General features: G+C 50.0%; 1 protein-coding gene across 1 annotated transcript in view; it reads left to right on the forward strand.

Moving 5' to 3' along the window:
• Nucleotides 1–13,957, forward strand: part of TTC7A (tetratricopeptide repeat domain 7A) — a 160,969-nt gene that overhangs the window by 46,016 nt on the left and 100,996 nt on the right. Inside the window, exon 11 of the mRNA XM_035111163.2 lies at nucleotides 7,626–7,730. Coding sequence (XP_034967054.1) covers nucleotides 7,626–7,730 — 105 coding nt within the window. The remainder of the gene's footprint in view (nucleotides 1–7,625; nucleotides 7,731–13,957) is intronic.

The raw sequence follows: 13,957 nt of genomic DNA on the forward strand, positions 1-13,957 counted from the left end.
GTGTGTGTGTGTGTGTGTGTGTGTGTGTGTGTGTGTGTGTGTGTTACATTGGAATTAATTTATAGGAATTAAGTTATCATTAATCCATGCAATGAAAGCCATCAATTTCTTAAATTCATTAATAAATAATTTCACTTCTATTAATTCTGTGTCATTCATATCATAAATTCAATATCCCTGCTTGATCAAATTGGTTTATTTCCAGTCATTTTGTCATTCCCATATTACTTCAATATACTTCAGTAGCAATGCACTTAACTCTTTAAGCTAATGCATTATTAATAGATCATTTTTAAATATCAGTTTTTTAATCAGGGATGGAAGGGACCATCAAATCCAAACTACTGCTCAGTGCAGGACCTGCAATGCAGAATGCAACTCATACATCCCTGGTAGAACAGCTCCAGCGAAGGAGAGTCAACCGTCTCCAGAGCCAGTCTGTTGTGTTGTCAAACAACTTCTATCATTAGGAAATGTCACTTAATGCTTAGCTGAAATTTGCTTCCCTGCAATTTTCAGATATTAGTTCTTGTCCTGCCTTCCAAAGCCTTAAGAACAATGATTACTGACCTTGATGGTTTACAGAGTAACTAAGAGGCTTCTGAATATCATTCACTGCCCTCATGTCCTATTTATTTGTGGACTTCCCAGAGGCCACTCTGATTGGCCACTCTGAGAAAGAGGATGCTGGACTGGGCAAGCCTTTGATCTGATGATCCAGCAGAGGGGTTCTTAAGACCCTTGTCAGAAGCATGAAAGAGACAGCTCTCCGCACACAGATCTGTAGCTTGCCAAAAAAAATTCTTTTTAAAGAGATGTGCAGGGAAGAGCTTGGCTGTACTGTAATGGGTGAACAGCAGGTGTTGCGGCCCAGAACTGAGAAACTGAAGTCTGCTTCACGTTTGGCTTGGGGGGGGGGACACGCCCACCCTATGCATTGATCAGAGACATCCAAATATGGAGTTTTGTATGCAGACCTAGAACTTGTATTGAAATTCTTTCCCAGTTTAAAGTCGCATCACTAATAAGTCTAATTATTACTATCTTGCGCTGGATCTTGCAAACAATGAACTTTCCACCCACAGCCTGACTGAGGAATACTAACATTTTAATTATCTGATTATTTAGACCCTACACAGACGCTGCGGAATCCACTATTACTCTAATATGTGTGATCATTCATTCTCTCATTCTTGTGCACACAACACAACAGCACATGCGCATGCGTTGCACAAGCACATGCGCTAGTAAATGCAGCTGGAATTTGGTACGCATAGAGATGCTCACGACTGCCGCTGAAGATCTCCTCCCTCCCCCAGTCTGAAGATGCAGACCCAGAACTCCATATCATCTCTTATGGGATGTAGTTTGTACCAAAGATCCACCTGTCTATATATTTCTCTGTAATTATATACTGTATATCATGAAGTTGGAAGGGATCTAGGTCATCTCAATACTCAGTGCTCAGTGCTCAATTCTCAGCACTCAGCTAAAGCATCCCAGATGATCGCCCAGCCTCTGCTTAAGCATCACTAGCAAAGGAGAATCCACAATCTCATGAGGTGGTCTGTTCCACTGTCCAACAGCTCCTACCCTTCTCCTATTGGATCTAGCCCTGCATTCTGGAGCAACGGCAAACAAGTCTGTTCCATCTTCTACATGGCAGTGGCAGCCCTTCAGATAGTGGGAGACCCCATAATTTCTACTTTTGCTAGCATTGCTTCCCCCCCCCCTTCAATTCAAGGCTGGTTTAAGCACATCAAGGCAAACTACTGCCCCACTATATTTTATCCTATATGTGGTTTGGCTTCTCCGATGTTGTGAAAGTTGGATTTAACAGGCACACTAAATTCCAACTCTAGCATGCGTACACATGCATACAGGCATACGTAATTTTATTTGCATGCCGCCTTTCCGCACTATGCTCAAAGTGCCTCACAACATGAAAACAATACATAATTAAAACATAGCAAAAATAGTGATAGACAACAAATAAAGCATTAAAAAATGCACAGCCAGACTGAACCATTTCCACACAAATCATATCAATAACAGCAACAACCCCCAGCCAACAACTCCCTCTAAACAATAACCCACTGTAGGACATGTCATTTTAGGGGGTGAAACCAAATATTTTAGGGGTCCTAAAAATATGTTTTTGGGTGTGAGGAACTCAAGTCCACTATTATTTTCGCGCTTGGACATTTAGCTTGGTAAGTCTTCATTTGATGACGAAGCACATGGACTGCTTTTGGAAAACTAAATAATTTTAGTTTTACCTTCTGAAAATGTCAGGTAATGCTTGATAGCAGCAGCAGCAGCAGCAACAACAACATCAGCAACATCATAAAGGGTAAAGGGGCCCCTGACCATCAGGTCCAGTCGTGTCCGACTCTGGGGTTGCGGCGCTCATCTCGCTCTATAGGCTGAGGGAGCCGGCGTTTGTCTGCAGACAGCTTCCTGGGTCATGTGGCCAGCATGACAAAGCTGCTTCTGGCAAACCAGAGCAGCGCACGGAAACGTCGTTTACCTTCCCGCTGGAGCGGTCCCTATTTATCTACTTGCACTTTGATGTGCTTTCGAACTGCTAGGTTGGTAGAAGCAGGGACCAAGCAATGGGAGCTCACCCCGTCATGGGGATTCGAACCGCCAACCTTCTGATCAGCAAGCCCTAGACTCTGTGGATTAACCCACAGCGCCACCTGGGTCTGGCAATAATTTTTAATGATTTTTAATTATATTAATTTAACTGAAATATATTTTAAAATTCCCAAATCATGTTATAAACGTTTTAACACCCCTCATTTTTGAAAGTTGAAAAATTCAACTTCTATCATTAGGAAGACAGGAAGAGTCTGTTCAGCAGCCCCAGATTTTGCAGCTGGAGTCAGTCAAGGCCCTGCCCTTCCAGGCAAGATGGAACGGCCTGCAAGGCAGGGAGCAGGTCTTCCAGGTGTCACAGCCAAGATGATCTCTCATAGCATCATAGTGATCACATTAGGGAGTCAGTGAACTCTATTTATCTTTAATAAACCTTGCGTTTTCTTTGGCAGGTGTTACGAACTCATTAATGCTGAAAATGTCCAGTAATAAATTGCTGACGTCCTGTGGGAAATGACGGGACGTTCTGACATTTAGTGGCAAACCTCCAGGAGCACTGAACATATCTTTAAGCATCATCACTTATCTCCAGCCTGTCTATCCATCCCAGTTCCCAAAGGTTCCCTGGAAGAGGGACTGGCTGTTAAACTACTCTGAGAACTGTAGCTCTGCGAGCAGACCGGGGGGGGGGGGTCTCATAGAATCATAGAGTTGGAAGAGACCACAAGGGCCATCCAGTCCAACCCCCTGCCAAGCAGGAAACACCATCAAAGCATTCCTGACAGATGGCTGTCAAGCCTCTGCTTAAAGACCTCCAAAGAAGGAGACTCAACCACACTCCTTGGCAGCAAATTCCACTGCCGAACAGCTCTTACTGTCAGGAGGTTCTTCCTAATGTTTAGGTGGAATCTTCTTTCTTATAGCTTGAATCCATTGCTCTGTGTCCGCTTCTCTGGAGCAGCAGAAAACAACCTTTCACCCTCTTCTATATGACATCCTTTTATATATTTGAACATGGCTATCATATCACCCCTCAACCTTCTCTTCTCCAGGCTAAACATACCCAGCTCCCTAAGCCGTTCCTCATAAGGCATCGTTTCCAGGCCTTTGACCAGTTTGGTTGCCCTCCTCTGGACACGTTCCAGCTTGTCAGTATCCTTCTTGAACTGTGGTGCCCAGAACTGGACACATTACTCCAGGTGACGTCTGACCAGAGCAGAATACAATGGTACTATTACTTCCCTTGATCTAGACGCTATACTCCTATTGATGCAGCCCAGAATTTCATTGGCTTTTTTAGCTGCTGCATCACACTGTTGACTCATGCCAAGTTTGTGGTCTACCAAGACTCCTAGATCCTTTCCACATGTACTTCTCTCAAGCCAGGTGTCCCCCATCCTGTATTTGTGCCTTTCATTTTTTTTGCCCAAGTGTAGTACTTTACATTTCTCCCTGTTAAAATTCATCTTGTTTGCTTTGGCCCAGTTCTCTAATCTGTTCAGGTCATTTTGAAGTGTGATCCTGTCCTTTGGGGTGGATATTAGCCACCCCTCCCAATTTGGTGTCATCTGCAAACTTGCTCAGGATGCCCTCAAGTCTCCTCACAACTCTCAGCACCTTTAACAAACCCGAGTTCCGAGGATTCTTTGGAAGGAAGCCATCGCTGTTTAATATTGTTTTAAATGTATAATGCAGATGAGGCCTGGCCGTGTGAGTTCATTTTGTCAAATTCCTTCCGCATTATATAGGATCTTCCATCTTTGCTGGTGTGTATGCACACACACAACCCATGATCATAATAAATGTTTTGCTTGTTTGTGAACAATGTGAACATTTTCCCATGGCAGGGCTGTCTTAAGCATATGCAGCGCTGGGGTGCAAAGATCCACCCAGTGCCCCCCCCCCCCAGGTTGTCCAGAGTTGTCAACCTTTTTTTAGGGGGACCCCAAAGTTGTCCCACACTTATCTCTGCTCAGGAAAAGAAAGAAAACAGGAAACACAAGGAGCCTAGCGCAACAAACCAGCCCGAGGCGTTGGTGTTGGTGACTGAGCGAAGCAAGGTGCCTCGTGGTGTAAGCAGCGTGCGCTGGGCAGGCCTCTTCATGGCCCTACACCAATCCCAGGCGCGCAGGAGGGTGGAGCTGGTTGGCCGCCTCAGCGCCTCGCTGTCTCGCTTGCCCCCGAACTCGTGGTGCAGAAGAGCCCGCAGCAGAAGAGCCCGCCACGGCGCTCCAACTCTCGGGCCCCGGACTCTCGGCCTCGCGCCCCTGAGAGCCCAGCGCCTGGGTGCCTATGGTTAAGATGGCCCTGTTCTGTGGAATGCTGGCAGGTTTGCAAAGCATTCGTTTCTAACATTTGATAGGAAAGGTTGCAAGAATTTCCAGGGGGCTTGTTTCTCAGAGCCACGTTAGGCACTTTGCTGAGCTCCATTTGGCAACGAGCCCTTTCCACCGTGTAATCTTTTATTGCAACGTTCGCTATGCACTCTTTACTGTACTTCACTGTCAAGGGATTAAAGATTGCCTTGCTGATTAACTGTGCCGCTTTTCAATTACGGACCCATCATTTCATCAATGCTGGAAAAGTCAGGGTTGACAGACTCGCGGGCATAAAGGAGAAGGGATTTATTCTGCCCATCTCCCCTCCTTTCTCCTCTTTTAGTCCTGGAGAGAGACACTGCTGGCTTGCCCTCGCCTGCCAGGACCTTCTCGTGGGAATGTGTGGAAAGTGATTAGGGTTGCCAACTTTGGCTGGGCGAAATATGCGACAGGTCAGGCAAAATAAAGGGCAGCGGCTGTTGGAGAGTCAGCAAGGAGGAGGAGACGCTGCGGCTCCCAAGGCCCAGCCCTTTGGGATGTGCTGGCTCAGAGGAGCAGACAGGGGGCAGGGCCCCGTGGGCAGGAAGAAAGAAAGAAAGGGGGAGCACAAGGAGTCTTGATTTTTTTAATTTAAAAAAATGCTTTGTGTGTCCGTGTCTAATCTAAAATGTATTTATTGGTGTGTGTTTTCCTTTTTGTAAATCTTTTGTTGTTTAGTTGTTTAGTCGTGTCCGACTCTTCGTGACCCTGTCTTCCACTGCCTCCCGCAGTTTGGTCAAACTCATGTTAGTAGCATTGAGAACACTGTCCAACCACCTCGTCCTCTGTCACCCCCTTCTCCTAGTGCCCTCAATCTTTCCCAGCATCAGGGTCTTTTCCAGGGAGTCTTCTCTTCTCATGAGGTGGCCAAAGTATTGGAGCCTCAGCTTCACGATCTGTCCTTCCAGTGAGCACTCAGGGCTGATTTCCTTCAGAATGGATAGGTTTGATCTTCTTGCAGTCCATGGGACTCTCAAGAGTCTCCTCCAGCACCATAATTCAAAAGCATCAATTCTTCGGAGATCAGCCTTCTTTATGGTCCAGCACTCAAAATCTACCAAAGGTTTAAATAAAATCAGGACTAAGGTTTTTTTTTTCCCAGGATGGTGGAGGATCTGTGTGTTGTGTCACATTGGTGTGGTGGAAAAGCTCTGCTGGGGAGGGACACAAATGGGGGGCCGAGGAGGGTGAGTTGTATGTGTGTGTTTGTGTGAGAAATGTCCCTATTTTCATCTGAGGAATGTTGGTGGGTATGTACAATGTGCTGCTATGTGATGAATCACTTGCCTTTATCTTACCTGAATCTCCCACCATTCATGATTATAAGAGAGAGAGAAAACCCAGTCTCTTATCTACTTTCCCTAAACCAGGGGCCTCTACTTACCTTTTCTCCTATACCAAATCCATTTGTGTCCCCCTCCCCCAATGCAATGGTCCCTATGCAGAATAGTACTTGCTTCTGTTTAATGCAGGCAGTACGGAAATTCAGGAATTGCGTATCATACCTAAACTGTGCATAGGAGTGTTGGCAGCCTTGCAGCATGCTGAGCAAGAGAGAAGCACCTGAAATTTTGGCAGAAAAGGGCTTTCTGTATGCACTGGAAAAGGATTCTGATTGCGACAGTGGGGTGTGTGTGTGAGACAGAGAATGCTTAATACAGTACCGGTATTAGGATAGTTTTCTGGGGTGAGTGGGGTGCTTGCTGGGTAGCAGTTTCCGTGCTCATTGGCAAGTAGAACACTCTTTATTTAAATATTTCTAAACCAAACTTTAATGTGAAAATGCCACAGGGCAGTAGCCAAACTACAGAGACAGCATTACAGTAAGGAAGAATTAAAAATGTCAATCATTGACAGCCGGTCAGTAAAGGATCTCAGGTTTGAATGGCCTGTGTGAACAACACAGTTCTTCCAAGATGCCTACAAACAGGCAGGGACGTCTTTCGCCAAACTTCTATTGGCAAGGAGTTCCACGGGGCAGCAGCGCCTGCCATGTGAAAAGCCAACCCAAGCTCAGCGGCATGGGGGACCACCCAAGTGCCCCATCAGAAGACCCCTGCGGAGCATAAGGAAATCAGAGGTTGGGTGGCCACCTGCCAGCGATCTTTTAGCTGTGATTCCTGCATTGCAGGGGTTGGACTAGATGACCCTTGGGAGACCCACCCAACTCTATGATTCTATGAAATACACAGAAGTGCCACAAGTCTCTAGTGCTCTTCCCATCCAATTGGAAACGAACCCATTTCATTGTTAGGGTTCAGCTATGGATGGAGCCAGTGAAATGGAGACATTAGAGGCTCCTGGGGGGCGTGGCGTGAGCAGAAGCAGAACACCTTCCCCTTGCTTCTCAGTAACTACAACCTATCTGAAGAAGTGTGCATGCACACGAAAGCTCATACCAAAATAAAAACTTAGTTGGTCTTTAAGGTGCTACTGAAGGAATTTTTTTATTTTACTACAACCTATCAGTGGCCCTGATCTGGGGGGGGGGCAAGTTTAAGTTTATCAGCTACAGGATGCGGTTTCCAGGGAACCCCGATTCTTCTCTTTCAGATGTCTTAACTCTGCAGAGTTAGCACTGAGTATTGAAGAGGTGACACATTTGCTTGTACTTGGGAACTGCATTGCCTAACACTAAACGCCTCTCCCCTTCCTCCTCCTGCCCAGTCCGCGCACGCCGTCTCGGTGCTCAAAGAATGCGTGAAGCTGCGTCCTGAGGACCCCACCGTCCCTCTCCTGGCCGCCAAGGTCTGCATCGGCCCTCTGCACTGGGTAAGCAAGCTGCCTGGCGCAGTGCTTGTTACATAATGCATTAGGTGCCGCATTGAAAGCAGCAGCAGCAGCGTTTGAGTGCGGCTCAAAGAGAGGAGGAGACAAGAGGCAGCGGGGGGGGGGGGGAGTGAGCTTGAACAGCTGCAAAATTACAGCTCTGCGCTCAATGTTGTTGCCCGCTGCTTCAGAGTGGGGAACTGCCTGCTCTATCCAATTTCCCTCCAAACATAATACGTAGGCTTGGTTGCTGTTTTTCTCCTGTGCAGCCAGTCCAGTATGCATGCCTTTTTTTTGACGGGGAGGGGGATAAGCCCCCCCCTACGCTACAGTCAGACATTGCACCCCTTAAGTAGGCTCAGGATTGCTGCTTAAATGTATCTAGGAGCCCATCTGCTTCTGAGAAGGCTTGGTTTTCTCCAGCTGGCTGCTGGATCCCTTTCTCTTGCTCCCAATGTCACAACAGCAGGGTCTCTCTCTGTGTTAAAAATGTCAGCCTTGTTAAGATGTTACCCTCCAGTCACCGCGATAGGGGTGACTGGGAGGAGCCGTGGCTCGGGAAAACGTTGATAATCTTCAGCAGCAGAAGCATCTGCCGGTTGTTTAGCTGCTCGGGGTTTTAATAAATTCTCAGCCTGCCGCTTCCGCCAATGGCATCTCCACCAGGTGGCCCTGCAGTCAGCGGTGGATGGTGATCATTGGAAATATCAAGTAAAATAAGAAGTGGCAAGCTGCAGGGAAGGGAAATAGACGGTTGCCAAGAGCTCGGGGGCTGATTAATTGTCTTGCTTTTAATTGATTTGACTGAATAATTAACGGGTTGAAATAAATATTACAGGATCACAATGCGGGTGATAAAACGCCTCACGCAGGCCTCGCTTTTCCTCAACTGTCACAGTCAAATAAATACTTCCAGGGGAAAATATTTTTTTAATATTATTGTTAATATTTTATGGTGTTGAAGTGCATTGTGCTCCTTTGCAAGGGGGCCGCGCCTTGCTACATTTTAATATTGCAGTAAGTAAGTTCTTCAGGTAGTTGCACTGACAATTCGATTAATGGATGCAGTCTTAAGGGACTTAAGGATACACGTGTGTACAGTAGAATAAAGTCTTCATTCTTGAGGTTCCAATATTGTGCACACTTCCCTGGGGCCCCATTGAACACCGGAGAAATTACTTCCAGGTAAACTTGCACAGGATCGAACTGTTAACATGCGAAAAATTCTGGAATCGTTTTGCTATTACAGTTCTTGGCTGTGGGTTCTTTTCTTTTTCGGGTGTGTGTGTGTGTTTCTTTTCTTCGTGGGGTTCCGCAAAGCATTTATATGCTGGATGTGAGGGACAGGGGATATCGCGAAGTCCCTCCCCTCCTGAGTTCAAGCCCGTCCCCGAGCAAAGGGGAAAGCAGGGAGAGTTCCGATTCCAGTGGGGAAGCAGGAAGTCGTGTCCGAGGCTCAGGCAGGGTAGAGGAGCCAGGGTCCCAGGTGGGACAGGAAGGGGCAAGTAAGGGGGGAAGACCCATCCCCCCAACTCCAGAATTACGCAGGAAGAGGAGGGGCAAGAGGATGGGTCTGCCAAAGCTTTTGTGTTGGAGAAAGACGCGCCAAAAGCCATTAGGAGGTTCTGAAACCGACTGACAACATCGCTCCGTGTAAATAGCAATGACTTGAGCACTGTAAATACGCAGCACCAATAAAAGAATAAAATGCAGAGCTGCGTAGCGTCGTTACTCTGAAGTAGTCCACTCCGGCCACTGTGACAGCAACCTCCTAATCATTTTTGGGCTACTTCGGAGTTGCCGGGATGAGCGTGTCCGAGGCGGAGAAGTGGCGGCAGATCGCTGAGCAAGCCCAGCTAGAACTGCAACAGCTGTCGCTGCAGGCGCAGGGAGAATTGAAGGCAGCTAAAGAGGAGACTAAGAAGGTCCAGGACGACCGGCTACAACTTGCGGAACAGGTGAGAGAGCTCCAGGAAAAAGAGCAGCATTTAAGGGCGGTGGCGGTAGACCTCCAAAACAAGCTGGATGCAGAGAAAAACAAGGCGGGAGGGGCTCCCCAAGTCCAAGTGCTGCCAGGAAGGAGAGCAGGGACCCTTGTAAGCAAGTTCAATGGAGACCCGAAGGAGTTTCAGGGCTTTGAGACTGAGATCGTGTATGCTCTTGAGCTGCACCAGAATGAGTTCCCCGATGATGAGCACAGAGTAGCGTTTATTGTGGAACATCTCACCGGAGCAGCCAGGGAGTGGCTAAGACCATTAATCGCAACCAAGAATCCTTGCATGAAAAATGTCCAACAATTTCTAGAAGGTTTGAGGACGATGTATTCGTCCGATAGTCATTTGGACCAGACTAAGGAGGAACTGCATAATTTACGCCAAGGAAATATGACAGTTCGCGCATATTGGGCGAAATTCACCATGCTGGTGCACAGACTGGGGTGGGTTTTGGATTCGCCTCCCATGCAAGCTGCGTTTTACTTGGGCATGAGCTGGCTGGCGCGCCACGACCCCTCCATCAGTTGGCACCAGAGGTGCATCACGTTTGGGTCGGACTTTTGTCTGGAACATTGCATGCAGCACCAACCAGGGGAGGGGCCTCCGATAGCCACGGTGGCCACCATGCATATCAAAGGGGGTGAGGCAATACCCAAGCAGTACTGGGACCTGCAGGAGGTCTTCAGCGAAGCGGAGTCCGACCACCTACCCCCGCACAGGCCTTTTGACTGCCAGATCAACCTGGTGCCAGGGGCGACGATACCCCCAGCCAAGCTGTACGCCATGTCAGACCAGGAGCTGGAGGATCTGCGCGCTTTCATCGACAAGAACCTCAAGCGGGGGTTCATAAGGGAAAGCAAGGCAGCAGGGGGCAGCCCGGTCTTCTGGGTGGACAAGAAAGACACGCAACAGCGCCGTCTTGTGGTGGACTTTAGACGGCTGAATTCGGTGACAGAGCCAGTGGCTTTCCCCATGCCCAGAGTGGATGATCTCCTGACAGCGGCACGCAGGGGCAAGATTTTCACCAAGCTGGACCTAAGGGGGGCGTACAACTTGATCAGGATCCGGGAAGGAGATGAATGGAAAACCACGATGTTCACGCCTCTGGGCTCTTTTGAATATCTGGTGATGCCCTTCGGTTTGCAAGGGGGCTCAGCATGCTTCCAGGCCTTCATGCACCACGTCCTGGGGTCCCTCCTCTTCAGGAAATGCTTGGTCTTCCTAGATGACATCCTTATCTACTCGAATGACCCAGTGCAGCACGTGAAAGATGTCAGAGAGGTGTTGCAACGCCTGAAGGAGAACCACCTGTATGTGAAGCTGGAGAAGTGCAAGTTTCACACCAAAGAGGTGGACTTCCTGGGCTACAAGCTGTCAGACAAGGGGCTGGCGATGGACAAGGACAAGGTGCAGGCCATCCTGGACTGGCACAGCCCCAGGACGCGCAAAGATGCCCAACGCCTACTAGGCTTCGCTAACTTCTACAGGAAGTTCATCAAGAACTTCTCTCGCGTTACGGCTCCCATCACGGACTGCCTGAGAGGCAAGCAGAAGTTCAAGTGGACACCAGAGGCGCAAGCAGCGTTCGAAAGCCTCAAGAGAGTGTTCGCCTCAGACCAAAACCTGTTCCATGTGGTGCAGGACGCGCCCCTACGCATTGAGACAGATGCTTCTGAGAAAGCTGTGGGCGCAATTTTGTTGCAACTGGACGCCAACAGGGAGTGGAGACCCTGTGCCTTCTTCTCCAGGAAGCTGACACAGCCTGAACGCAACTACACAGTGTTTGATAGGGAACTTCTTGCGATCTACGCTGCGTTCCAGCACTGGCGACACTTCCTGGTGGGCGCAAAGCACCCCATCCAGGTGTGCACAGACCACAAGAACCTGGAGTTCTGGAGAACTGCCAGGGTGCTCAACCAGCGGCAGATACGGTGGGCAGAGTTCTTCTCGAACTTCAACTTCTCCATCCACTACATCCCGGGGGAGCAGAATGTCAGGGCGGATGCCCTCTCCCGCAAGCCAGAGTACATGGAGGAGGAGGCGCCACCAGCCCCAAGGCACATTTTCCCCCCGTCGGCATGGTCCTGCGGAGCAGCTGTGGTGAGCGAGGCAGAACTCACAGCACTGACGGCAGCGGATGAATTTGCCAACCGCATCTTCAGAGAACTGAGAGGGGGGAGGGAGCAGGCAAAAGACTTTGCAGAACGCAGAGGGCTGCTTTTCTACAAGGGTGCGCTGTACCTACCCACCACCCAGCTTCGACGTACGGTCCTCAAGCAGATGCACGACAACCCTACAGCGGGGCATTTTGGAAGGGACAAAACCGCTCACCTAGTCATGAGACACTTCTGGTGGCCAGGGGTGCGGGAAGATGTTCGAGACTATGTAAGGGGCTGTACCACCTGCCAGCGGGCGAAGGTGGTCAGAGCAGCGCCACCAGGGTTGCTGGAGCCCTTAGCCACACCACACAGGCCGTGGGAAGTGGTGTCCATGGACTTCATCACAGATCTGCCTTCGTCCAGGGGTAAGACTGCAGTGTTGGTGGTGGTGGACCTCATGTCCAAAATGTGTCACTTTATACCGTGTGCCAGGGCAGTCTCGGCAGAAGAGACAGCCAAACTGTTTGTTGATCACATTTTCAGACTGCATGGATTACCTTTAAGGGTTATTTCGGATCGTGGCCGCCAATTTGTTTCCAGGTTCTGGCGGCGGCTCATGAACCTCCTGCAGGTGGAGGTCAGCTTGTCGACGGCTAGACACCCGCAGACCAACGGACAAGCGGAGAGGGTCAACGCCATTCTGCAGCAGTACCTGAGATGCTACGTCAGCCAGCGGCAAACGGACTGGGTGGATCGCTTGCCACTAGCAGAATTTGCCTACAACAATGCAGTGCACGTCTCCACAGGGGTGTCGCCCTTTAAGGCCAATTACGGGCGCGACCTCAGATCTTTCCCAGAGAGGGAGAGGGAGGAGGAGGAGGAGGAGGGCCCACAGGCTGAGGATTGGGCAGAGGAACTGGAGACGGTGCACCAGCAGCTCAGAGAACACTTGGAGAGGGCCAAGGAAGCGTACAAAAAGGGGGCAGATCGCCACAGGCGACAAGGGGAGGTCATCAGGGTGGGGGACAAGGTGTGGTTGTCCTCGGAGGGCCTTCCCACCAGAGGGAGGTGCAAGAAGCTGGCACCCAAATGGCTGGGCCCCTTCACGGTCACGCAACAGGTCAACCCGGTGGCATACAGGCTGGCACTGCCAGAGGACATGAGGGTGCATCCAGTGTTTCATAGATCGCTGCTGTCGCCGTACAGGGAAAGCAGCAGGCTCAGGGACAGCGAACAAACCCCCGAGGGAGGGGGGGAGAGGGAAAACAGGGAGCAACTCAATGAGGCCACGGCCATCCTGGATTCAAGGTGGGGGGTGGGGGGCCTGGAGTACCTCATGGCATGGGAGGATGCTCCACCGTCCCAGAATGAATGGGTTCCCGCCACTCAGATACAGGAGGAATTCTTGGTGGAAGAATTTCACGCCCTCTTTCCCCACAGACCCAAGCCCTGGCACATGGAAAGGGAGGGGGAGGAGGAGGAGGCACGGGAGAACAGCTCACCATGGCGCTGGGAAGCGGAGTTTGAGGAACCAGAGGATGAGGTATGGGTGTCGCCAAGATCCACCCAGTCAGAGGAAGGAGCAGATTGGCAAAACATTTTTACCCCCACCAGCTCAGACGCCACGGACTTTTTGGGATTCCCGTCCTCCCAGGCGGAAGGGGGGGGCTCGCAGGACTGGGGGGAGGTGTTCACACCAACGGGATCGGAGAGCACCGAGTTTTTAGGCTTCCAGTCGTCACCGACACATGGGGGGGGCCTGGGGAGGGGTGAAGGAGAGCTTGGGAGGGGGGTGGATGTGAGGGACAGGGGATATCGCGAAGTCCCTCCCCTCCTGAGTTCAAGCCCGTCCCCGAGCAAAGGGGAAAGCAGGGAGAGTTCCGATTCCAGTGGGGAAGCAGGAAGTCGTGTCCGAGGCTCAGGCAGGGTAGAGGAGCCAGGGTCCCAGGTGGGACAGGAAGGGGCAAGTAAGGGGGGAAGACCCATCCCCCCAACTCCAGAATTACGCAGGAAGAGGAGGGGCAAGAGGATGGGTCTGCCAAAGCTTTTGTGTTGGAGAAAGACGCGCCAAAAGCCATTAGGAGGTTCTGAAACCGACTGACAACATCGCTCCGTGTAAATAGCAATGACTTGAGCA

Source organism: Zootoca vivipara, chromosome 3, assembly GCF_963506605.1.
Source record: "Zootoca vivipara chromosome 3, rZooViv1.1, whole genome shotgun sequence".
NCBI lineage: Eukaryota > Metazoa > Chordata > Lepidosauria > Squamata > Lacertidae > Zootoca > Zootoca vivipara.